Here is a 25,365-nt window from a genome sequence, read left to right on the forward strand (position 1 = left end):
TTCCGCCGAGCTGCATATTCAGGTGTAGTAAAATGGAATTGAGATGAATTTTTCTCTTAACCAGTCAGATGGAATATTCAATGAGTCGAAATATGGCAAACATCGAATTTCATTTCACTATTTATTCAGATTACTTCACTTATACAGATAGCAATTTTTCCATCAATATATTCAGATTATATGCAAACTAAAATTAAACGGTGACTCGTCACCGGAAATTAAAATCTTATGCTAGAATTTTCACATCTCTTCTCCTAAGCGTATATATTTCTTTACTCACATTCGGCAAACATTCATTCTCTCTATACAATAATATCTTATTTTATCCGTAGAAAAGGGAGGAGAAATTTATATATTAGCATTTTCGTACATATACCTACAAATGTATATTAAAAGTAAATAAAAAGAAGTATATTTACTCACGGTGATTCCTATTAATTCCACTCCCAAAGCCACATTTCGACAATAAAATTAATCCTTGATATCCACTTGTTCATATCTCGTCTTCATCATACGTTTTATGTAGGATTTGTAATCGTCTCCAGGACCAAAAGCACTCGCCTTAGTGCCTAAACCCGCTGCTGGTGCTCGACTTTCCGTCTACAATGAAACAGAAAACCAAGAACAGAATTGGAAGGGTGAAAAAAAAATATTACTTCTCATGCTTTCTTGTTTCTCTCTCTCTCTTATTCTCCTCATCTTTTAAATTGAAAGACATTTTCCAGAGAATAGCAGAGAAAATACATTTTACATTGTCCAAAAGGGGAGAAAACGCGCGCGTTGTCAAACTGAGAGTATATTTTAACCACGAGAATATGAATTGAACCCCCATCATTACTTTTAAATCTAATGCATCTTTCATGTTGCTTTTTGTCCACATCAATTTCCGAGGAAATTTAATTAATGGCCACAGAACAATGCAAGATAACGAGAGAGCGGGTGAAAAGTATTTGAAAAGACATCCTCACACCCACCCACACAAGATACACCACACAGTCTGTATCAATGTACACGGAATTAAATTGACTCTGAGAGATTCAATATCCTCACCGACTTTGATAGAAATTGCTCTTCTCGCTCAACATTTTCTCGAAACTCTCCCGAAAACACAAAGACATCGCTAAAAAAAAGCAGAATTTGAGAGACAAATCTATTCTGTGTGACCAACAATAGAGAGAATAAAATCAATAAATTTCTTCATTTGAGCTCTGGCTGAAAAAATCACCCAGTCAAACATTTTTTTTTTCAATTTCACCGATGAAATATATTGACCAATACAGTTTTTGTCTCTTGCCTGATGCGCAGCATTTAATTGATAATTTCCCCAATTTTTGTCACCCTCTTATTCGCTCGGTGAATTCATTCATAACCAACTCACTCTTTGTAATTGACTGATTTACTTTTATGACCACTCAAAAGGCTTTTATATTTTCAATCAAAACGCGCACAGCGTTGAAAATAATCATGAAAAATTGGCTGGAAATAAAACCCATTCGAATTTTAATGCTTATTGGGGAAATTCTCAATTTCAAATAATAAATTCAATCCTTTTTTCACTAAAGTGGGCGGAATTTAGAGCGAGAAAAGCTTCGTAAGCCGCCAGTTTCATAAGCAATCAACGTATTTTGTCACTTTTCTCCAATTCGAAGGGATTTCACTGTGTTTACTAACAATTGAACCTGAGATTGAAAAACCATCAGACAGAGAGAAGCGCAAAAATATTCTGAAAGGAAGAATTCTTTTAAACTAAACTAACTATTCTGTCAATCAAAATAGCTGCTAGGAAAATTTTCAATATTCGGAATTCCCAATGGAAATTTATTTCTCAAATTTTCTTGGCAAATCGCCTCTATTTGTACTATTTTGAGACAATAAACCCTATTTTAGTGTGCCAAATCGTGCTTTTTATCACTAATTAAACCATTGCCTTTCAATTTAGACTATTTTCTGCCAAAAACAATGCTTGCAAAATGTTTCTGGGAAAAAGTTGGAAAGAAAATCATCCATGTGTGCTAACACAGTTAGAATCAAACTTATTGCTAATTCTCATAGTCAAACTATCCCTTTGATAATTCAATTTCTAACAATAGAAAGTTTGAACTTCAAAAATTCGTCTTCTGCATGAATAGTTAAACTTCCTTACGACCCTTGTTTAAGGAATCGACAAGGCACAAGAGACTGTAAGAAATTTTGCACTAACCAATGCTGCTATTTAACGTTCAGCTGGAGGGATTATTTTACTTTCCAAAGCTCGCAAAGTATCTTAAAAATTCCCCTTTGCATTATGCATGGCCGTAGTTTCACAACCATAAGCGCTGCAGACCACATATGGGAAATACTTTTCAACAAGTCCTTCGCCCACTCTTGCAGAATGTTTCACAAACTCCCGCTCTATGTCACTCTTGTATTTCACCCACAATTTTCTTTGACCCTCTCCTTTCTATCCTTAACCAGTTTAAGTGTGTGTGTGGAGAATATTAAATTTTTTCCCCTCCTGAAATTCTTACTCTCTAAAGTTATAAACTTTAGACTTTTGGAGGCAAAAGATGTTTTTGCAGTTACGAATTTTGCAAGCAAGAGAGAGAGAGAGTGAGAGTTTATCAAGTAAATTTCTTTTGAGATAATAAAGACAATGTTGACATTATTTGCGATGCACTGTCACAAAAATTTCCCCCTCATTTGCACTGAAAGTATAAAATAATGCCGCCAGCGAAACCACAAGATTATAACACAAATTGTTTATGCAAAATTCAATTAAAATGTAATAACAAAAGTGACAACATTATTTTAAATTTGCAACTATGCGATGCACTTTTCCCGTGGTCTTTGAGGGTGATTTTCTTCTACTTAATGTCTGCTTTTCCAAGAACCACTTGAAACATTAAATTTTAATTCCCACTTTTTTGCTTTCTTTTCGTTTCCACTTTAAAATGCTTTCAGAGTGAAATTAAAACAATGCGATTGTGTAGCACAAAAATTCACCGTCATTTTTCCACATGAATAGTTTTGCATTTCGCACAAGTGTAAAAAATCCTATTGTCTTTTGTGCATTTCTATTTTAGCCATTGATAAATTTAACAATGAATTAACTATTTTATACATCCCAATGCATTCTTTGCATTTTACCATATCTTTCTATCTCATTTCGCACTGTCTTTTGAGCACGAAAATGCATTCAAATACACAATTGATTGTATGACAAAAAAATGCACTCTAAAGCAAAAAAAGGGCGAATTTTTTTTTCTTTTGAAGAATTGAGATTGAGTCAGAGTGAAACTTTTTTTTAAATTCATTAGTCTTTTCTTCTGCAAAGAAATTTACCATAAAATAGACTACGTGAAAACTTCAACTTTGCACTTATTGCTAATTATTATTAGAGGAAGAAACATGAATTTCCACGCTGAAGTTACAAATTAACCAACTCGCGAGAAACCATCACAAGAGCTAATGAGATTTTAAAACACCACATTTCCTAACTTCAAATAGCTCAAACATATCTAAGATGCCGATAGAAAATATAGAATTAAATTAGGGATTAAAGTTTCAATTTCCCCTTTGACTCTTATCCAACTTCCACTAGTCAAAGAATATAGAGAAAGTTTCGCTATGAGCAAGAGAAACCATCCGGTTCATCTATTGAACTTTGTCATGAAGCAAAATGTTCTCATTGGAAAAATAGGAATCTTCTCTAAAATTCACCAAAATTTTATCATGAAACAACTCAAGTTTAATCCTACTTTTTCCACTCGTTAATTGTGTGCTCTTTTCCTCCTCGAGGCACTTCATCAGCTTCAAGAATAAGGCGACGACATACAAAGGTTTCCCCTTCTCTCAATAGAAAAGTGTTCCAGAGAGGGAAGCAAAAATTACAGAATTTTCCAAGATGTTTTTCTTACTTGACCCAATTTTGCATGAGCTTTATCCACCTTTTGCACTTACTTTTCAACTTTGCCGCACTATAAAATGTGGAAGTTAAACCTCTCAATCTTCACAATATATAACACAGCACGATGCCGTCTGTGTCCCGCGAACAGCGAGATCGCTTGTCCGCTTTATTAACAGAGATTTAAGATACCGTCCATCGGCGAGACGCGACTTTAAGCTGTTGCCATAGACAGAGTATGTGTATAGAGATATTAACGAGAAGAGCAGCAGTAAAACTTTCTTTCAACGACGGACTTGAGTGTATAGAACGACCATGATAAAGAAGATTGTTCTTTCAGCCTCAAAGACATGAAATGACTGGGAAAGAGGCAGAAATATTTCAACAATACCTTAAGTCTTTTACTTAAAATATGTATTTATATCATGAAATAATAATATCAATTCCTAAGTGCTTTTTTAAAATTAATGAATTCGCGAACAATACTTTTTTCTGTCCAATTTCTTATACATTAAAATTCGAAGAAGTCCAAAACTGACAAAGTAAATCTTTACTCTTTGTTCTTAATAAGGGAGAAAACTATCTTTAGTGGACTCAATCGCTATGAGGAAATTCTATGATATCCCTTAATATTCCTGGCAGTATAATACATTATGTCTTAAGTGGTTTCTTCAACGCCCTTCGATATGGGGAACATGTAACATTATTGGGATAATTTCAATAACACACGTACAAGTACACACAGCCTTGTCTGACAGCGTGCTTCAGTGGTGGCAAACAAAACAATATTGGGAATATTTTGAATTAGATAAGAAACTCTCTCTCTCTGCAAATGGAAGAAGTCTCGTGGAACAAACTAATTATCACAGAGTCTCGAGGGCACATCTGAACCCTGCAAGAATATCAGTGCAAGTCGTAAAGTCCCCGTTCCTGTCAACCCCTTTTGATATACGCGATACAACGAAATAAGCTAGTAACCTGCGGTTTGTAGTCCATTACACTGACATGTATTGAAATCCAAGAAATGTATTTCTTCTTACCTATGAGCATGTGTGTAATTTAAGGTTACAAACTAGCAACAGTGGCTCTCTATAAATTGTAAATATCACATATCAAAAACAGGTGATAAAATACAACACAATCTCATGATTTCTCTCCTTAAATGCGACATTCTGTCTGTATTCACAGAAAGTAAGAGAAAATGAAATAAGGAAACTTTGATAGTTGAAAATTAAAATTGTATTGTGGCCTAGATGTGGTAAGTTTTATTGCACATAACACAAAATTCTTGAGTTACTCAAATATACCCCAAAATTCTGTGGTATGTGTGGCTTAAGTATAAATTCATGGTGACTACTATGGTATGTAGTAACTCCGTGTATAGTTGAATTTTCTTAAGCCAAAACTCCATTCTCATAATAAATTCATATCTACCAACGCCAGACGATCATAATCCCGCCTATATATTTCAACATTTTACATTTTCCAGATAGAATTTCGTCACACATTCTTCGTCCTTCCCTCTTTCTCTCTCTCTCTCATCTTTTTTTTTCTCAACTGTGTATCGAGTATCATTCATTTGCTATGAAAATATCATTCAATTTGATCAAATATTATAAGAAGATACAGTGAGGGAAATAATACGCATAATATGAAAATGAGTCTACATTGTGGAAATCGATATTTCCATTTTCCACCGCAGCATCAAATAAATATTGGGATTTTCCCAGAATACGCAAAATTGTATGTCACAGAATTCACACAACAAAATGAATATATTCAATTGGTTACTTTTTTCCCCTGTATTTATGCCTAACGTTAAATTCAATAAAGCATCTTTTATCATCACCATTGTTGTTCACTATAAAAAAAAAACAACCCACAGTCAAATCAAATTGAATTGCATTGAGAAAAATAGATTAATACATCTTGTTTGTGCTGCTCCGTTTTGTCTTCTTCTTTAAATTAATTCCTTGTGTATTTGATTCACTTTCTTTGGCAAAATGACAAAATATATTTATCATTTGCTCCATGTGAAAGAGAGGCGACGAGAGAAACCTTTACAGCATTCCTTCTGCGCCCATCTTTCACCCGCCTCCTCATGAGTTAGAATGTGATACAGGATAAAGGATATGTGTTTCCGATAGGAAACCTCCCATACACATAAATATCAAAAAGAATCTTTATTCGCCCAAAATTTGTTCCATTTTTCCCCTATCTCTTCCTCACTCTATCTTCCCGCCTGTGACACTTTGCCAATGCCATTTTGCAAAGGAGCAAAATATACTGTGGCGCAAAACGAGGGAAGACAATTTACGAAAATACAAAGTAAATTGAAATTCACCACGTGTGTTAATTGATTTCTTTCTTTCAATATATTATCGCCCCCCAATTTATCTCAGCTCTTCTTCTCTTATCTCAGAAACTCTTAATCTTCTGAGATTTTCTTTTATCAAACGCCTTTCTCTCTCTCGCTTCTATTCCCTTCAGCATCTGAAAGCACATCAAGCTTTTATTTAATTTCTTTTGTAGAATAACTTTTGCATTTTAAATTTTCATGCTCGATGATAAAAGCATTGAAAATCTTCTTTACATAGAAGAAAATTTAGAATATAAATACACAATCAAATGGGCGGAATTTGTGTGTGAAAACTTACTCTTAAATCGAATCGGTACAAATTTTCGTCTCCACGAGAGTCTATTTCTCAAAACGATGAAATCCTATCTAATAAAATACCTCAAAAGTTTCTCCTCAGAATCAATTGCTATAATGTTATTTAAATAGCATTATTTCAGAAGAAAAAAACACAAGAAATTTTCAGAACATCGATAATATATGTTTGTACAAATATGAAGAAGTTATTAAAATGAATTTTATTCATCTAAAAATAACTAATTTTTTTATTGATTTCCCTCTTATTCTGAATTGAAAAGATTCACGAGAGAATCTTCTGCATTTCCGTAAACCAAAACTTTCGAGCTTCACATTTTTACCATCGCTTGTGGAATTGCACTCGTGTGTGAAAAAGATTGTTGCAGAAAACTCCAATATCTCCTTCCTTTATCTCATTTTCCCACCCTCAACATTGAATCATCTAAGTTGTTGGGAAACAAGCTCACAATAATGAAATTTTTCCTAGTGATTCACTCAAAAATATCTCATGGCGGTGAGGATGGAAAAAAGGAACTCCGCGAGAGAAGGAAGGAACATGGGCGAGATTTATGACCCAATGCACGACCATTAGGAGTATAATAATCTCTTATAAATTGTAATTTACGGTGAATTTAAACCAAAATATCGTATCAATTTTTTTTACCAGTCCCAATGAGGGTGCAAAATTTGTGCTGTTAGTGTAAAAAAATGTGAATAGTTTTTTAACTGACAGACTGCATTAATTTTTCACATCATACAATCTTAATTAGACTTTCATATTTTATGAGTAAATATTTCATAGTAATAATAAAATGAAAATGTAAATTTTTGTCCACCAAACTCACTAATTGCACTAAATTGAATTTTCCACACCCATTTTCACAGAATGCTCTGTATAAATATTTAAAATTTAATTACCACCACACATATATTCATGCATAAATGTATCCATAACGCAATCTTTAAACATTTTCCCCGCCATTCTGACTTTTCCGACTCCTCGTCATATGGCATTGTTCAAATTGTTTTAACTAATTAACTAAATACAGTTGCAGAATTTTTCCCCCGCATGGACAAAATAACTGTATGAAATTTAGTGTGTGTTTGTGCATTTACTCACCTCAATGATATTTGTGCGCCCTTGATTGCTCCTGCCCAAGCCTTGTCCCTCCGTCCAGCCCATCTTCTGCAGCAATTTATTACCCACATTGTTCTGTCCGATTGGCACACTGCTGGACGCCGCTGAGGACGGCACAGTCGTGGATTGCTTCTCAATCTCCCGCTGGAATCGCTCCTTGCTGCGATTCGGCGGCGGTGGATCCGGTTCGCCATACTTCAATCTCCTCTCCAACGCCCTGTCACGATACGACTGCCCCGCATTACCTGCGGCATCACCGTCACCACGTGACAAGTTGTATCGTCGCATATTCTCAAGGTGCAGCGTCGACTTCTGCAGGTGCTTCTGCAGAATGTCCGGCGATTGGAATGCCCGCTTGCACAGCAGACAAGTCAATTTTTCAAAGTCCACATAGTCCTTCTCATTGGCCGGCGCAGCGCCATCACCATGACCACCACCACCTTCCTCCTGATCATTCTCCGAATCTGAACCATAGGCCGCCACCAGCTTCCCCGATGCACCATCATTTGTGCCATATTTCAGATTTGTCTTCTCCTTCTTCTCCAATATACTGAATCCCACATCGGCATAGCCACTCTGCGAATTGCTCTTGCCCTGATTGTTGTCCTCCTTCACAGGCATTGGCATCATCATGTTCATGTCCTTCTTCTGATTCAGCTGCTTCGCCCACTTCTCCATATCTTTCACAATCTTCTTCGCCACCTTCACTTTGTCCTGCTTCGCCACTTCTCTGCGCGTCTCACGTCGCCCATCCTCACCCACGGGGAACCGCACATTCTCACCATCACCCTCAGACATCACTTGAGCGGACGCCGCTGATGCCGAAGACGCCTGGGATGCCGCTGCACTCGATGCCAAAACGTACGTGCTCTTGTCATTGTCCCAGTACAAATATGCATTGATCTCACTATTGTAGTAATACTGTGAGTTTGCATCGTAGTACAAACCCGTAGTTGGATCATAGTAGTACCCCGATGTCTCATCATACTGATACTGTGACACATCGGGCGTGGGGTACTTCTTTCCGTCTGTCCCCCTGGGAGTCTGTATTGGTGCTGAATTTGCTGAGTTACTCGATGTATCACCCTTACCATGGTATTTTCCACCTTGTTGAGCAATCTGTTTCCTCTGTATGGCTGACTGGGCCACAGCCGCCCCCGAATTTGCCGTCTCACCCCCCATTTGAGACATTGTGGGCAAATTGCTAAATTGTCCCTTGGATATCTGCCCCATATAGTACTGTGTATAGTATTTCAAGTAGTGCTCATGCTCAACTGAATTTGACGCATACATATTTGCACTGTACTCCGCCAAACGTGGTACATCTGCCATTGTGTACTGATAGTTGTTCCCTTGGTAATTCCCTGGGGAATCACCTGATCCTTGCGATGTCTTCGCATTCAATTGCTGCTGCTTCACCGCACTGGGATTTTCTGGATCCACACAATACGAAATCAACACCTCACGATTGTCTATCTTAAGCGGCACCTCGAGCCCCTTGAGGGCATTGTGGGTGTTCATGGAATCCACCAAATTGTCAAAAGACAGATAGCACACGCCGCGCGATGTTGATGTCAAGGGATCACGACATATGAGAATCTTGGCGATTTTCGATACAAGCGTAGGAACAACTTCCTGCATCATCGTCAATACACCCTCCTCATTTGTCAGCACGTCCAAATTCCTCAGCATGATTTCTGCAAGTATGTAGAATATCCCACTCAGTCAAAATCCATCCATAAATCACACCACAATTTGCCACACACTCGGAGAAATATGTGGCATGTAAACTTTATAGGTATGCACACAGCCTCAATGCCCAACCCAAGGCAAAGGACGAGATAAGCAAACGCCAAGGCTAGCTTAACTCTAAATGTGATCAACCCAATTTTAATATAACAATTTCAAACCGCCATAACTCGAGTTCTATGACATTGACAAAAAATATAACCCCATTTGTGAAACGTCTTTCAAAATAGCTTTACTTTAAAAAAAAATGTTGACTTTAAAATTTTGAAAATATTATCATTGATCAAAATGACCCTCCTTTTAACATATTTCGTCATATTTGGCCTCCCTGATGTTATTTTAGTCGATTTTGCGAGATTCGATTTTCGCGCGTTCGCAGATAGAACGCGCTTCGTCCAGTTCAATGAACAATGTAAAGCTCAATGTTAAGAGATTAGGGGAGACATTAGCCCATTACTAATTCTGTGAATATTTCCTAGGAGTGTATACTCACTTTTTGTCAGGATATTGCTGACTTCATCACTCCCTTCGCCTCCCTTCTCGCTCTCCTCCCGCGAAGCGTAGCACTTGAAGCAGTTGTCGCGTCGCTTGAAATTCAAAACGCCGCACTATAGCAAGAATAAAAGAAGAGAAAAAAAAGAAGCACTTTAGTGCTAATTTCGCCAGAGAGATACTCCTCCACACCCTCAACCCACTCCCTGCCCATCATCTCCCACTTTAATTACTCCCCTATATAAATTTGATGTCTTTTAATCAAATACACCTCCCCCTCCCCGCCATTCTTTCGTCCACTAGCATAAATTTATGTGAATTAATGACCTTAGTTTTAGACTTTTAATATACAAAACTGTGTGTACAGTTTCTCTGCAACATGCACACACAGGACTCATTCTACCCAACGGAGGATAGAAAAAAAGGTATACTAGCATTTCGAGAACACAGGGATAACAATCTTCTACATCTCCAGGCTCATCCATTAAAGTGTAAAAGAGAAAGCGAGTATCCTGTAACATGAAAACCGGTATACACTCACCCAGAGTGTCTGTGAATAAATTTTAAACTGCAACACTGTGTAATTACTTTATATTTGGATTTTCTCCTCTGCATTCTCACCCACTATTTACACTTAAGGGGAATTTATTGCAAAAAACAGGTAAAATTGTCATTTAACTTTTCTCAAATTGCAAAAATTCCTTCACAACAGAGATAAACAACAGAGATAGCATGTTCTATTCCACGGACAGCAAAAAAAATTGTAGCTCTTCTATTCTACCCCACAATTTCCTCCCCAAACATTTCATTTGAATTAATTCAACGAAATTCACACAAGACTGCACTTAAATATTCATAAGATTGAGGATTAACACATCTTAATCCTCGTCTCGCAAAAAAAAAATGCCAGAGGTTTTCCGCTTTTCTCATTATTTCGCGCGGCAAGAAAAACCGGAGAGAACAAAAAAATTATCTACAACACAAACAATGATTAATATTTAATAATGGTTAAGACTGCTTATCTGAAGCAAGTCACATATAATAAAAGTACATTTCCAAATTGAAACCTAAATCAATAGTCTTTAGGCAGTTTGGCTGTATTTCATGACATTTACTTTTGCATCGCACATAAGTATGTTAGGCATATTGAAACATTAATTTTTCTCCTTTGGACGAAAGCGACTTGTCTTTGCTGGGAGAAAAAAATAATTCCAACATGAAGGATCATAAATGAAAATATCCTCCTCTATATAATCCCATTTCTGGCAATGTCAAAGAAGATATTCTTTTTTTTTTCAATATAAAGCTGCCAGCATGAACTAATTACTTGATTGAGTTTAAGGATAGCAGCTCCGCTTATTCAATAAACGAGAAAATTTTATGAGATATTCTTTCATTTCATGTGAAAAGAGCACCAATTTCAATTATGATGGGAAAAAAATCCCTTCTCAGACAATCTCATTGTGACGAAAAAAACATCTCTCTTTCAGTCTGGAGAGATTCTAAAAATACACTTATTCTTGCAGGACACGATTCACCATCGTGATTTGAGAAGAATTTTCGGTAAATGCATGATTTCATGACAACACGGTAATATACCCACCGTTTATATTATATAAAAGTCAACCATATAAAAGGATGTGCACAAAGAAAATTCCATTGAAAGTTGTGTGTATTGTGAAAGAGCTGTCGAGAGGAAGAATATCATTGAAAATTTTTAATATACTCCCTTCTCAAACCAAAACCCACGTCAAGGGATGTTAAATATATGCGGTGCAGGACAATGTCACCACAAAAGATGTGAGTGTAATTTCTCCCATAGCAAATCCAACATTTCCACTGTCATTTTCACATGAGGAAATGTCTAATCGAAAGTGCATCATTCCACTTCTCACCCACAAATCCGCATTCAACATTCTTGATTCTTGAGTTGTGCACACGACATATTAAATGAAATTTATTAGGGCAACTTTAATTTAATTCCATCTATTATTATTATCACTTCCAAAGTACAAATACTTTGGCATGAAAATTCATCTATATTGCAAAAGTTAATTCTAACAAGTGTTTCACTATCCAAAAAGGAGCACAACATATACACATACATAAATCTGAACAAAAGGGCGCTCGGCAAAATAGTTCACTAGCAAAACTCGAAGAAATATCATCTTGCACACCACCCGCAATTCATATGAGAATTAATTAAGATTTTCCGTATTAAACTTGTCGTAAAACAGTATTGTTTCGAAATTTTAATTGTCCCATATCATGTTTCACCTAACTGTTTAGATATACTATTTTCAACTCATGAATGCAACCCAAATTAATTTCTAATGAACTTTATAATAGTTTTATCTCTTCTATGTCTACAACACTTGTCTGCAATCCAACCGACAATGGAAATTTGTGGTAAACAGCTAATTTCACAACATAAAATCATGCAAATGCACTTCCATATTACTGTAGTCATTATCAACTTATGAATTTCCCTTGTCACAAGGCAAAGTCCATTAGAAAATCATGTTAAACATCAATGTATAGAAATCACTAGTGAAACACAAAAATATTCTCTAATTCTCCATAAATCATTGTGATTTTCCGCAAATTGCTAATCAAAAATGATTTAGCTTATATACAGTAACGAAAATGTAATTAAGTTATGGGATTTTTCCTAAAAATAACTTCTTCATTGTGAAAAAGACGATATTTTTTATTAAGTAACACATCAACCCCTAAAATAGAAAATAAAAAGGGGATTATTTTAGAAAAAATCCCATATCTTAATAACTTTTTCGCTACTGTATTTTTGAATGGAGTAATTAATGAGAATTGATGGAATGCGATAGTGCTGAATTTCAATTTGATTCATTTCTCAAGGCATATTGTTGTTGCCTATTATCAATTCAATTGACTGAAGACACTAAAACTACATTTATTAAACTTTCAATATCAAATTGCATACACAATGGATTTGTTGAATAGTTTCTATACCAGACAAATTTTATTCCCTCTGCTCTTTCTCTCTCTCTCGAAATTCACCTCTCTCTTTGTTGCTGAGCAAATATTTTCACAAAATATCACAGAAGAAAAGGAGATTTTTCACTCTTGCAAAAGATATCGCAAAATTAATGAAAATCGTGCATGTGTAGCTAAGTGAACTTGTTATCTTGTAGAAAAACTTTTTCTCTACATGACATAAAACAGTACAAAAGAAACAATGACACGATGCCAAAGGAGAGTGAAGGATTTTTCAACATCAGTAAATGAAAAATTAATAATGTCTGTGGATGAGATTTTAACGAGTTCCCACTTTGCCATACTTTCAGTTAAGGGAATAATATTTCTCTCTTCAATACACCCAAACTCACACTTGCATCATCTTGGCTGAGGATAAAATAGCCAACTTAACCCTCTTGAGAGAGGGAGAGTATATATTTTTAAAACTATATTCCTTCAGAAAATAAATTAAGATATATTACTCACCTTGGCACAATACCAATCCGTAACATATTTATCCTTCGTCACGCTGGGAGGCTCCTTCGTGATACTGTATTGCATAATAGCACGATATTGATCCTGGAGCATAAGAATGCCCTGAAAGGAGACACAGAGGAGAAAAAGGAACAGATTAATATCAATTAATTGGAAAATAACTATCAGATTCCCCTCATTTTTCTTTATCTCTCGCTTTATATCACTCTTTCTTCTTTTTTTGGCCTTTGAAAGGTGCAAAGTTTCATTCCTAGCCAATTCCACGAGGAATTGCAATAAGATGAAACTTTGTGTATGATGAAAATTTTTGTCTTTGAAAAGAGCTTCGACTGTCCTTACAGATCATCTTTCTCACTCTCTTTCTCTCTCTCAGATTCGCTCTCTCAATTAAATCTCACAAATGAATTTTATTTTGATTGAATAAAAAGGTGATTTTTCTTCATATGAAACAGATTAAGTTGCAAAAATATAACTGAAAGATAACTTAATAGCCAGTCACCAATAATTTTTTCAGTGAATTTTATCTGTCTAAGAAAATTTCTTTCGAAATATTCATGTCAAAAATGAATCTTGAAAAAATAAAACCAGTTGAAAAGTAAAAAAAAAATATATAGCAAATACTTGGGATTCGTTCAAGAGAAGGCTTTTGTATCAACATCTTCAGTTCAGGGTATGTTTTCCCGCGTTCGATTTCCCCCTATCAATTGGCCCTAAAGCAATGTTTTCGTTTATCTTTCACACATTCATTGAATTATGGGATATCATTTTTTCTTGCATTCACTCCCTCTCATTTTTTTACACTCCTTCTCTCGCGCGTGTGTGTGCGTGTGTTTAGACACACACACCCACTCGAAAATCACATCTGTAGGCAATCGCATGAAGGACGAGTTGTTTGATTTTTATCCTGTACAGCAAAGCATGACAACTCCGAAAGAGACGACTTCAGTCATTGAGAATTCTCTGGACGATCTGCCCCAACGTCTTTCTCTCTTTCTGTTCTTTTTTTTTGGCTGTTTCTTGTGTGATACAATGATACCTGCTTATATTCCATCCAACGTGTTGCCTCCTGTTCAGTATTAAACTCGACAAATGCGAATCCTCGTGACGCACCTAGAGTATACAAGAAATAGAGCAAAACACAGATATTTTTAACGTACATTCTCATTGTCAACAAAATGTGTGAGTGTCATGTGTGGTTTTCTCCTATCATTTCTCTTCTTTCGCAAAATGCAAATCACTAAAGTTTCTCCTTTCTTTCCTTCTGTCTTCTCATTTTACCATGATAAAAAGAAACACTTTAGATTTCTCAATGGGAAACTTTCCATATTATTCATTCTTCTTTCTCTCCCATCCAGTGTTTCATAGCTTTGACGTGATTTTTGTCTCTCCATCGCGCGCTTTTCACTGCACTCCAACATAACATTCCGCACTCACTTCTCCCTTAACGCATTTTGTGAGAAGGAAACCTCGTGCAATACTTACGTGCGAATGCTGAGTGGCAAGAGGAACTCGTTCCAATCGTAGTTTCTCCTGACACTCAAACACCCCAATTTTTTTCTTTATACATATTTCTCTATTCGTAATACATATAAATTCCCGATAGAATCCCAAATTGCACATGTTTTTACCTGTCTTCTTTCTCCGTATCAAACGAATGGACACAGGTTTCAAGCCGTACTGCATCAAATCGCTGCTAATCTGCAATGAGAGAGGAAAAACCATTACATATAATCACAGACATAGACTTCACATCAGAGACCAAAGCAAAGCGTCATTCCATTGACTATCATCATTTTCAGTTTGAAGGAAGCTAATTGAGTGAATGAGTAATTAATTGCAAAAGCCAACATTGTTGCCAATGTTGATGTCACAGTGAACAAGCATGAACACTCAATCATCATTTTGGTTGAAGTGTGAAAACATGTTAGTACTTTCTGTGCATCAAAAAACAACAATTCACACACACACAATGGCATTGATAATGATGGGGAAAAATTATTTTTGTATTTTTTTTGTTCAATTCCATTACCAAAAATTTAATTGCATACTAAATTTTCGAATGATTTATTCGATGTGCTTCGTATTTTTCACTGCAAAAATCATGACCCAAAAACTAATATGAAAAATCAACCCAGATACATGATGAAAAGTTATATTTTCAGCCTCTGGTCAACACATTGTTTTGGCAATTTTGTAAATATATATTTATGTAATTTGCTGACAAGTTATATATGAAACATAATTTTCTCTGATCATATTAAAGTCTCTTTGAAATTTACAACCAAAATTATATGTTTGTGACACAAATAACTAAACAATTTGCCATACGTTGTAAATTTCCCCTTTTTGAGCATAAATTTTGAACTAAACATTCTCTCTCTCTTTCCGTCATTCTCTCTATACGGAATAAATATTTGTATAAATTAAAATTTCTCAACTGCACACACATTCTCATTTGCATGTCACCATCATCATAATCCCCCATGGGAGCGCTCTTGTATGCATCTTCAAAGGGACAGAAAATTACTCGCAGTTAATGCTATTAACAGTCACAATGTATGTAGTTGCAACAATCCCAGTGGACATTTACCAATAGAATTGCGCCCAGGAAAAACTTTCAGATCCGCAGCAAGAGACACACTCTGTTCCTCATGAGAGTTTAACTTCAATTCCAGATGCACCCAACACAACACTGTGTGTTCATGTGGTGATTTAAGCGCCACCAAACAATATTGTTAGTACACCAAGTTTTATATAGAAAACCCTCATCCCCATGTTGCCATTCATAAAAGTATGTTGTTTTTAAATTAAAGTGTGTCACAAACATGCAAAACCAACTTCACCCTTTTGAAACATTTTTCACCAGCAAACCACGAGGAATGCTATGCTGCTTTTTAATTACAATATATGGGAAAAAAAACATATTGATATAGATTGAGAGGAAAATAGAAACAGAAAAATAGAAAATTTCCCTTCAATACGACTATTTGTGGTAGTGTGTTTCACAGCGGATTCTACAGAAAATGAAGAATATACATTAAATAATGGGTCGTTGCAACTCACAGAACTCATATTTCAATTCGTAAAAGCTATGAAAATTGGCATGCATTTTTATGCTTTTCACAGCTTAGGAATAGAATATAGCTGAATAAAATCGGAAGAAAATGCTGTACATAACAATTTTTACAAGTGTACCTCTATTGTATTAACTTTCTATTGCACAAACAAAAGATTGAGACGCTAAGATAAGATTTTGTATGCACTAAAGCCCCACATATAGATGGCATTGTTCACAGCATTTTCAACTACAAAACTTCCACAAGCGTTTATCAGAGGATAAAACATATGTACGATGAAACTTGTATTTACTAATTTCACTTTCTTAATTAACTTTTAGAGTTGATGCATAGGAAATGCAAATTAGCAAAGAATATTAAATTATCGCACTTCGCTATATTGGGCAAACTCATGAATATACCAAATTATTGCACTCTAATTAACATTTCAAGAGTAAATTCGCCAATTCAAATCTCACCCTTTACCTCTATTTGTGGTAAAATAATGCACACACAAGAGGAATATTGAGTAATTGAAGATATTCGGAATAAAAACATTGCTTCGTCGCAATTAGTTGCATGCAACTAATTTCAACTCACACCCAGAAACCCGTATAGTCAATAAAACGGATACTCACATCCGCTTCCGTGATGTGCTGAGCCAATCCTCTCACGATTATTTTATTGTACGGTATTTGCGTGGTGTATCGCTCGCCAGTGTCACTGAAAAGGGGGCAAAAGGCAGGCCATCAGCACAAAATCTCTCACTTTTCCGCAGGACTAAATTCACCTGTCGTGACTGTCGTACTCATCGTCGAAATTGGGCGAATAGCTGCGACGCCTTGATCTGCCATCCCTGTCCCTAAAATCACGGATTATTCAGGAATGCGTGAGTAAATATTATTGGGATCTGAGTTGTGTCGTGGGAACCTTCGATCTCTCTCACGGTGGCCATAGTATCCCTTATCGCGCTCCCCATGATAGTCCTCCTGGTCGGGATTGTAGGCGTCCCTGTCGCTGCTCCGGCGCTTGTCGTAGTGTGACCGCGGGCTGCGGCTACGCGATCTGCTGCGACGAGACCGTCCATAGCGCTCCCTGAAACGAACGCCCACAAATTAATGACTATATTTGCGGATGGCAGAGTAAAAATAGAATGAAAGTACCTAGAGCGGCTTCGGCGTCTTCTTCCGTAGTCCCTATCGCTACGCTTCTCCTTATAGCGATACCCACCGTCCGGGCTAAGACTCGGCGATCCTAGTGAATCCATTACACAGAATTATTACTCTCAGGAGCGACAATACCAATGAATTTTTCATGTGAGACAAAAAGCATTCGTCAACATGGCGCTTACGTCGATTCATATCGTCCCAACTTTACCACACGAAAAATCACCCCCAAACCAAGTTATATCACTAAAACTCCAATGTCCCCACAATCTTCAACAATCCCTGCGAGTTTTTACACAATTTCCTCTAAAATAAGTGTGAGTATTGTACTGTGAAGTACTGTGAAAAATATAAGAAACACGAACACTCTTGTTTTATTCACAGATGCCCATCACTTGACAACTCATCATGCAGTCACGCCACTTGCGGAGAATAGTGCAAGTTCGTGCGAAACGCGAAGTCGCGAAGATTGATTTGCAAGCAACTTCACGCCGCACAATCATTCGAGGTCCTCTTTTCGCGGTGTGACGACGAAGTGTTTCTTCAGCTTTAGAAAAGATCAATTTTAGTGAATTTTCCCAGTGTTAATTTTCACTTTCTTTAACGCAAACGGTAAGTGCGATACCCATTTGTAGTGGAGTACATGTAGTGTGAGAGAAATAGCGTGAAAATCCGCTGAAAATTGCTAACAAAAAATGCCGGGCGAACCACGCGCTATTTCACCATGATGCAATTCTTTTTTTTTTATCCATTTATCACAGCTTTTCCCTTTGCTTTTCTCTCAATTTCCTACATAAATCATATTATTTAAGTCCCTCTCATGGTTTTATCTCAAAAAGTATTGCGAGAAAAGTCGTATCGAAGAATTGATGATAAGAAATTGCTGATCTTGCATATTGCGAATTGATTCACGTGAGCATCGTGTCCAAACGACGCCATGTCCGGAAAACAAAATGCGTGATCATCAAAAAGAGTTTTGCACAGATATTATCGCATAAATAAGTGGAGTAATAAGCTAAAATAGTGTGTCACAGCTTCGTAGGGCTTTCATTGCCAATATTTCTGTTCTATTGATAGGAGAAAAGTGGTTTTCTTCTGCACACTTCTGAATCGCATTTGCTCGCACTTGATCGCAGCGAAAAGCGTCTTGTTTGTAATTGATCAACTCATCTAGAAAAAGAAGTAATTTTATGGTTCCTAAAAAGGGCGCTCAGATATTTATTTGACCTGAACACACATCTGGAAGCTCTTGAGTGTTTTGAGTTCGCATATAATATAACCCAAACACAAGCGTGTCAAATAGATCCAAATATGCAGTGAACCGTAGTGTGAAGGCCAATAGCAGATGCATTCTCTTCTTATCTCGGGATGCAGTCTATTCCCGGTGCGAAAAGAGTGACTGACGCCCTCGCCAACGTCAGAAGGGGAAGGGAAAGGAGAACGAAAAAATCTTTTGTACACAATTTGAGAGAAAAGTTGCCTTCTATTTGCTTTTTCTATTTATTGTATACAATTTTAATTTTGATATCAATGCGCGAGAGATTTATTCAATTTTTTCCCTTTTTATTATTATTACTATTTGTTTTGTTTGTCAATAATTCCAAATCTATTTATTTTATTGGTATTTATTGAAATTTTTGACTGAAATATGTCAGAGTTAATAGAAAAACAGAAAATATAACTTTCCAAAGTCGATTTTAAATAGTCTCTGAGTGCATTTTATCATCCAAACAATTTCTAAAAAAATCAACTTTTCGTACTTTATATGCTATATATGATAAAGAGCGTTTCAAAAATACGTAAAACGCAAACTATGAAAAATCCACTGCATAGTTTTCGATTCACCCGTCGATTTAGTAGATCACAAAAACGTATATCAAATAATTTCGCTTCATAATCCCACTGACTATCAGAGAAGAGAATAATCTTCATTAAAAAATAGAAATTCCTTTCTTTGTACAAAAACAAAATTTCTATTAAATGACTAACACGGAAAGCCTATCGGTTGATACATTCAAAATCATATATTCGGAGTTGTGCTTTTGAATTCGCCTCTCCAAAATTGCCAACACTGCCGAGCATGCCGGTCTTTTGACATTGGACGACAGTCCAGAAATGCGTACTTTTCTAGTGTGATGAACAAAAAACAGTAATAATTTATTCTTAAACTAATTAATTTTTCAAATGTACTTCACAGAGTGGAAACATGGGCGACGAATGGGATGATGATGATGTAAGTTGTGGAAATTTTCAAGTACTATCTCAAGTATTTCATCACTAATCTCCCATTGCATTTGTGCAGAATACCGCTGTGTGTCTCGACTCGGCGAGGGCCAAATCATATAAGCAACATGACAATGGCTACGGCTTTGAGACGAAGCAGAATAACGGCGATTTTGGACGTGACAATGGCTACGGAGGTGGAAGAGAAGGTAATTTTGGAGGCGGCGGAGCTCGTGCCTCACGTCCGGGAGATTGGAATTGCTCAGGATGCGGAAAGAACAATTTTGCATCGCGCAACGAGTGCTTCTCTTGCCATCAGGAGAAGGACGAATCTGGCGAGGGAGCGCGACGGGGGGGAGGATTTGGTGGCACTAATGAAGAAAGGCCACGAGCCGGCCAGAGGCCTGGCGATTGGAACTGTTCAGGATGCGGAAAGAGCAACTTTGCATCGCGCAACGAGTGCTTCTCTTGCCATCAGGAGAAGGACGAGTCCTGCGTCGTCAGCAGTGGCGAAGGAGGACGACGACGCGGTGGCTTTGGCTGCAATGAAGGGGGGGAGAAGCCACGAGCCGGCCAGAGGCCTGGCGACTGGACCTGTCCGTCGTGCAGCAAGTTGAACTTTGCCTCGAGGACTGCGTGTTTCGACTGTAATGAAGAGAAACCAGCTGGCTTGATGACTGATGCAATGGTCAATGAGAAGCCAAAAGAGTTCTACATTCCTCCGGATCTGCCCACGGATGAGAATGAGATTTTCAATGCTAAGATTGATCAGGGAATCAACTTCAACAACTTCTCGAAGATTCCCGTGAAGGTGACCGGTGAGAATATTCCGCCGGCAATTCGTGACTTCCACTCGTCGGGTCTGCGTGAGTTTCTGCTGACGAATGTGGAGAAATCGGGCTACACGACTCCGACGCCCATTCAGAAGCATTCAATTCCCATCATCATGGCGGGAAGGGACTTGATGGGATGCGCTCAGACGGGATCGGGCAAAACGGCTGCCTTCCTTCTGCCCATTATCAATACTTTACTCACGGACAATCGTGATGTGACGATGGGACAGCCTCATGTGCTAATTATCACGCCCACCAGGGAGTTGTGCATACAGATTTGCGAACAGGCTCACAAGTTCGCCCACAAGTCATACATTCGCGTCCAGAAGATTTACGGTGGCACCGCGACGCGCCATCAAGGAGATTTGCTGAAGAATGGCGTGCACATTCTCGTGGCCACGCCTGGACGATTGCTGGACTTTGTCAAGAGGAGCTACATCTCCTTCCAGGACATTCGCTTTCTCGTGTTGGACGAGGCTGATCGAATGCTGGACATGGGCTTCATTGGTGACATTGAGAATGTGATGACAGGAATGCCGACGGAGAGACAAACGCTGATGTTTTCGGCTACATTCCCGGAAGAGATTCAGCATCTGGCCGGGAAATATCTCACCAATTATGCCTTTGTGACTGTGGGTATTGTTGGTGGCGCGTGCACTGATGTGGAGCAGAATTTTATTGAGGTGTCCGGAAGGAAGAAGCGCGATCAATTGCTGGTATGTTTGAGACGAATTGAATACGAAAGACTTTGTCTAATCACTATTTTTCTGTCTTTTATCAGGCAATTCTCAACAACTGCGGCAGCGAGGGACCGAAGGGTGTTCTCGTGTTTCTGGAGACGAAGAAAAGTGCTGACTTCTTGGCTTCTTATCTGTCTGAGACACAATTCCCGACTACATCAATACACAGTGATCGTCTGCAGAAGGAGCGCGAAATGGCGCTGAATGATTTCAAGTGTGGTCGCATGGCCATCATGATTGCCACATCTGTTGCTGCCCGTGGTCTGGACATTCCTCATGTGCAGCACGTGATTAACTTTGATCTGCCGAAGAGCATTGATGAGTACGTGCACAGGATTGGACGCACAGGACGCTTGGGAAATGCTGGCAAGGCCACCAGTTTTTTCGACGTCGAAAAAGATGCTGATATTGGAGGGAAATTGGTGGGCATCCTGAGGCAAGCCAACCAGCCGGTGCCTGACTTCCTCGAGCAGTATGATCACGGAGCGTTCTCAGGCCAGGAAACGTTCGGCGGGCGAGATGTTCGCAAGGTGAGTCATTAAATGAGTGAATGTGTGAATGCAAGTGTTCCTAATTGTTCTTTTCTCTTTCAGAATAATGGCACCCAGAGACCTCAGGCCGTGGCCGCTCTTGTTGAGGATGAGCTCTGGTAGACGGCGATTTACATCATAATTCAAGAAGTTCGATTCCATTATTCTACTATACAAACTTAACATTGAATTATTTTTTCTAACAATCTCTACTTTCATATTTTAACAACGCTGACTTAATCGTCAGTAGAATTTTGTGATTTCTTATAGGATAATATTGAATTGACTTCTTCCTTTAAGAAAACTCGTGATCTGATAGCTACACATGGAGTAATTGCAATCAGGAAAATCAGTGAAATTAGTATTAAATATGAATTCTTTATGACTCTCATGCGTTTGTTTCGCGAAAACTTCCTTCCGGTGTTCTCCTCGAGGTGTCCTCGTGAGCGCGCTGTCAATTTTCGCGAGATTTTCCATCTGGCAAGGCCGCAGAGTTTAACTACTAATCATGGCTTATACAGCTGAAAGAAGGTAATTTTGTCAGTTTTTTCAGCCATCGGCAATGCTTGAGCGCCTCAAGAGTGTTCTCACCCGTGCACAAGAGGTTTCCTGAACGAGTTGCGGTGTTTTCCGGCGCGCGGGCTTTGGCGGTGGCTGGGAAAAGCCGTATGTTTGGTGTGGTGAAAATATGCGCGATTCGGGCGCCCCTGGTGACTGCTGTGGTCATGTGAATGGCCGGTGTGAAAATGCATTGCCCATATTTGCCGCCCCCGCGCGATGCACTGCCGAACTGGCAGTGTAAGGAGCGTGAGTGAGATGGCTAATGAGAGCGCTTCTGTTGCAGGAATGAGGATGGCAAGAACGGACCGCCGGCTGAGTATGACGGACCCACGGGAATGGACCCGGACGGCGTGATTGACAGCAATTGGAACGAGGTATGACGAGTGCTCCCAAGCCGGGAAGATTTCTCACTCTTGCACTTCACTCTCTTCCAGGTTGTGGACAACTTCGACGACATGAACTTGAAGGAGGAACTCCTGCGCGGAATCTACAGTTATGGCTTTGAGAAACCATCGGCAATCCAGCAGCGCGCCATCATGCCGTGCGTGAAGGGACACGACGTGATCGCCCAGGCGCAGTCTGGTGAGTGTGGTATTTTTGAGAAACTGTTGCACATTATTTGAGGTAATGAGCGCGTCCTGCCTTGTCCTGCGCCCTCCTCACTTACGCAGCTCGTCAGCAACGTCCTCACATCGTTTGTTTCTTGTCCTGGCCCAATTGCACAGAGCAATCCTACTACTTTTGATGTCTTTGATATTGCTCAAGCCATTGTCTTGGGCGTTGTCTAAAAATGTTCTCCCAGAACAGAGCTTAACAGATAGATTCGGATGCTGAAACGCCCTTTTCAGGCGTTCATTTATGTTTGATTGACTTTTAAGAGACGATACAAAGTCGAGTTACTCTTCTAAAATCATTTGCTATATACTTGTGTTTCTTATATTGTTGCAGGAACTGGAAAGACGGCAACATTCTCCATTGCAATTCTACAGCAGATAAACACGCAGAACCGCGAATGCCAGGCATTAATTTTGGCGCCCACGCGCGAGCTGGCATCGCAGATCCAGAAAGTGGTAATCGCCCTCGGGGATTACATGCAGGCGCAGTGCCACGCGTGCATCGGCGGGACGAATGTGCGCGAGGACATGAGGAAGCTGGACAGCGGATCGCATGTGGTGGTGGGAACGCCTGGGCGTGTATTTGACATGATCTCGCGCCAGGTGTTGCGCACGAAGTCGATCAAGCTGTTCGTGCTGGACGAGGCGGACGAGATGCTGTCGCGCGGGTTCAAGGATCAGATTCAGGATGTGTTCCGCACACTGCCGAATGACGTTCAGGTGATCCTGCTGTCCGCCACGATGCCCAATGACGTGCTGGAGGTGAGCAAGTACTTCATGCGCGAGCCGGTGAGGATTCTGGTGAAGAAGGAGGAGCTGACGCTGGAGGGCATCAAGCAGTTCTACGTGTATGTGCAGCACGAGGAGTGGAAGCTGGGCACGCTGTGCGACCTGTACAACACTCTCTCCATCACACAGTCCGTCATCTTCTGCAACACGCGACGCAAGGTGGACTATCTGACTGAGGAGATGACCAAGAAGACGTTCACCGTGTCGGCGATGCACGGCGACATGGATCAGCGCGAGCGTGAGCTGATCATGAAGCAGTTCAGGACTGGGTCGTCGCGCGTCCTCATCACCACGGATCTGCTGTCGCGGGGCATCGATGTGCAGCAGGTGTCATTAGTTATCAATTATGATTTGCCATCCAATCGTGAAAATTACATTCATCGGTGAGATGAGAATTTTCCCGCCAAGCATCTGTGCACAGCGTGATTTTCATTGATTGTCTCTCTTTGCAGAATTGGACGCAGCGGTCGTTTTGGGCGCAAAGGTGTGGCAATTAATTTCATTGTTGAAGAGGACAAGCGAACTCTTCGCGACATCGAACAATTCTACAACACAACCATTGAGGAAATGCCATCAAATGTGGCAGATTTGATCTAATCTCGCTATCCTTTCATCTAATTTCATCACCCACACTTTTTTTGTCTTATCGAGAATGAATGAAGAAGAAATAATACTATAACTTCTGAACGCATCCCAGGTAATGCAGAAAGAATTTAATGATACGTAAATTTGAAGGCTTATTTTTTGGTAGAATTTTCTTTGCCAACAGAATAATGCGACAGAGCTGCAAATTAATGATTTTCACAATGAAATATTTCATGTTGTGGAGAGAAGAGAAAGAGAGAGAGAGAAGTTTGTTTTCTGTATTTGATTTGTTTGTTCTATAATATTGAGAGTCACGGAGAAGTAATGCAATTTTAATCATGATTTTAATTGTGTTTTCTGACATGTCTTTTTTATCGATAAAAAAGAAAGAGAGACCTAAATAGAATTTGAGGATTAAAGCAAAGAGAAATATAACATTGTATCTTGCACTCAAGAAACTATTACCAAGAGAGTATGGAATTTAATTTAATAATGAACAAAATGATTATAATGGAAGTGAATTTCTTTTGTATTCCAAATAAGATTGTAAGCGAAATTTGATGTAGATTCTATTATAATTAAAAGAAGCAGAATATCTTTTAAAAACTAATCTTGAGGGCATTAAACATTTTGAGATTTCATGTGAAAACGCCTTTTTTGTGCCTTTTTGCTCTTCCTGAAAACTGAATTTGATTCATACATGATTTCATGCAATTTCATGGAGATAAATCGCGCAGGTGTGTTTCCTATTGGCCGTCAGTTAGCGCCTCAGCGGTGCTTCCGGCGGGTGACGCGCGAAGCTCCACTTCGGGCATGTTCGGTGTATCACGGTTTCTGTTATACTTGTCATCGCGACCGCGA

The 25,365-nt window shown here is 38.7% G+C and overlaps 3 protein-coding genes across 4 annotated transcripts; 2 read left to right on the plus strand and 1 right to left on the minus strand.

The window, feature by feature from the left end:
- Positions 1–102: 102 nt before the first annotated feature.
- LOC132263503 (RNA-binding protein 5) lies at positions 103–18,039 on the minus strand. 2 transcript variants are annotated; one of them, XM_059763287.1, is made up of 12 exons: positions 17,815–18,039; positions 17,627–17,717; positions 17,394–17,558; positions 17,254–17,325; positions 17,102–17,186; positions 15,036–15,105; positions 14,444–14,517; positions 13,399–13,509; positions 9,917–10,031; positions 7,657–9,371; positions 424–600; positions 103–316 (listed from the first exon to the last, which is right to left on the minus strand). In XM_059763287.1, the coding sequence occupies exons 1-11, from the start codon at positions 17,822–17,824 to the stop codon at positions 472–474; spliced, it is 2,637 nt and encodes an 878-aa protein (XP_059619270.1). In that variant the 5' UTR covers positions 17,825–18,039; the 3' UTR covers positions 103–316; positions 424–471. The 2 variants fall into 2 exon arrangements, with proteins under 2 accessions (XP_059619270.1, XP_059619269.1); XM_059763286.1 differs by having other exon boundaries at positions 103–600.
- An 88-nt stretch (positions 18,040–18,127) lies between these two features.
- Positions 18,128–22,340, plus strand: LOC132263462 (ATP-dependent RNA helicase vasa). Its single transcript, XM_059763241.1, has 5 exons — positions 18,128–18,241; positions 19,827–19,862; positions 19,932–21,401; positions 21,467–21,955; positions 22,019–22,340. The coding sequence occupies exons 2-5, from the start codon at positions 19,836–19,838 to the stop codon at positions 22,076–22,078; spliced, it is 2,046 nt and encodes a 681-aa protein (XP_059619224.1). The 5' UTR covers positions 18,128–18,241; positions 19,827–19,835; the 3' UTR covers positions 22,079–22,340.
- A 42-nt stretch (positions 22,341–22,382) lies between these two features.
- On the plus strand, positions 22,383–25,153 carry LOC132263463 (eukaryotic initiation factor 4A-like). The gene is made up of 5 exons (XM_059763242.1): positions 22,383–22,486; positions 22,800–22,890; positions 22,951–23,098; positions 23,465–24,302; positions 24,372–25,153. The coding sequence occupies exons 1-5, from the start codon at positions 22,464–22,466 to the stop codon at positions 24,514–24,516; spliced, it is 1,245 nt and encodes a 414-aa protein (XP_059619225.1). The 5' UTR covers positions 22,383–22,463; the 3' UTR covers positions 24,517–25,153.
- The last annotated feature ends 212 nt before the right edge of the window (positions 25,154–25,365 follow it).

The sequence above is a fragment of the Phlebotomus argentipes genome, unplaced genomic scaffold (assembly GCF_947086385.1).
Source record: "Phlebotomus argentipes unplaced genomic scaffold, Phlebotomus argentipes genome assembly contig_15, whole genome shotgun sequence".
Lineage (NCBI taxonomy): Eukaryota > Metazoa > Arthropoda > Insecta > Diptera > Psychodidae > Phlebotomus > Phlebotomus argentipes.

What these genes read in the sequence shown, in the direction of transcription:
- LOC132263462 (XM_059763241.1), top strand. Translation starts at nt 19,836, where the DNA reads ATGGGCGACGAATGGGATGATGATGAT. An exon ending in ACGAATGGGATGATGATGAT is followed by an intron (nt 19,863 to 19,931) that starts GTAAGTTGTGGA and finishes GCATTTGTGCAG; the next exon opens with AATACCGCTGTGTGTCTCGA. An exon ending in GCGGGCGAGATGTTCGCAAG is followed by an intron (nt 21,956 to 22,018) that starts GTGAGTCATTAA and finishes TTTCTCTTTCAG; the next exon opens with AATAATGGCACCCAGAGACC.
- LOC132263503 (XM_059763287.1), bottom strand. An exon ending in AGACGCCGAAGCCGCTCTAG is followed by an intron (nt 17,559 to 17,626) that starts GTACTTTCATTC and finishes CGTTCGTTTCAG; the next exon opens with GGAGCGCTATGGACGGTCTC. An exon ending in GATACGGAGAAAGAAGACAG is followed by an intron (nt 14,518 to 15,035) that starts GTAAAAACATGT and finishes TGTATACTCTAG; the next exon opens with GTGCGTCACGAGGATTCGCA.
- LOC132263463 (XM_059763242.1), top strand. Translation starts at nt 22,464, where the DNA reads ATGGCTTATACAGCTGAAAGAAG. An exon ending in GATCGCCCAGGCGCAGTCTG is followed by an intron (nt 23,099 to 23,464) that starts GTGAGTGTGGTA and finishes ATATTGTTGCAG; the next exon opens with GAACTGGAAAGACGGCAACA. An exon ending in CGTGAAAATTACATTCATCG is followed by an intron (nt 24,303 to 24,371) that starts GTGAGATGAGAA and finishes CTCTCTTTGCAG; the next exon opens with AATTGGACGCAGCGGTCGTT.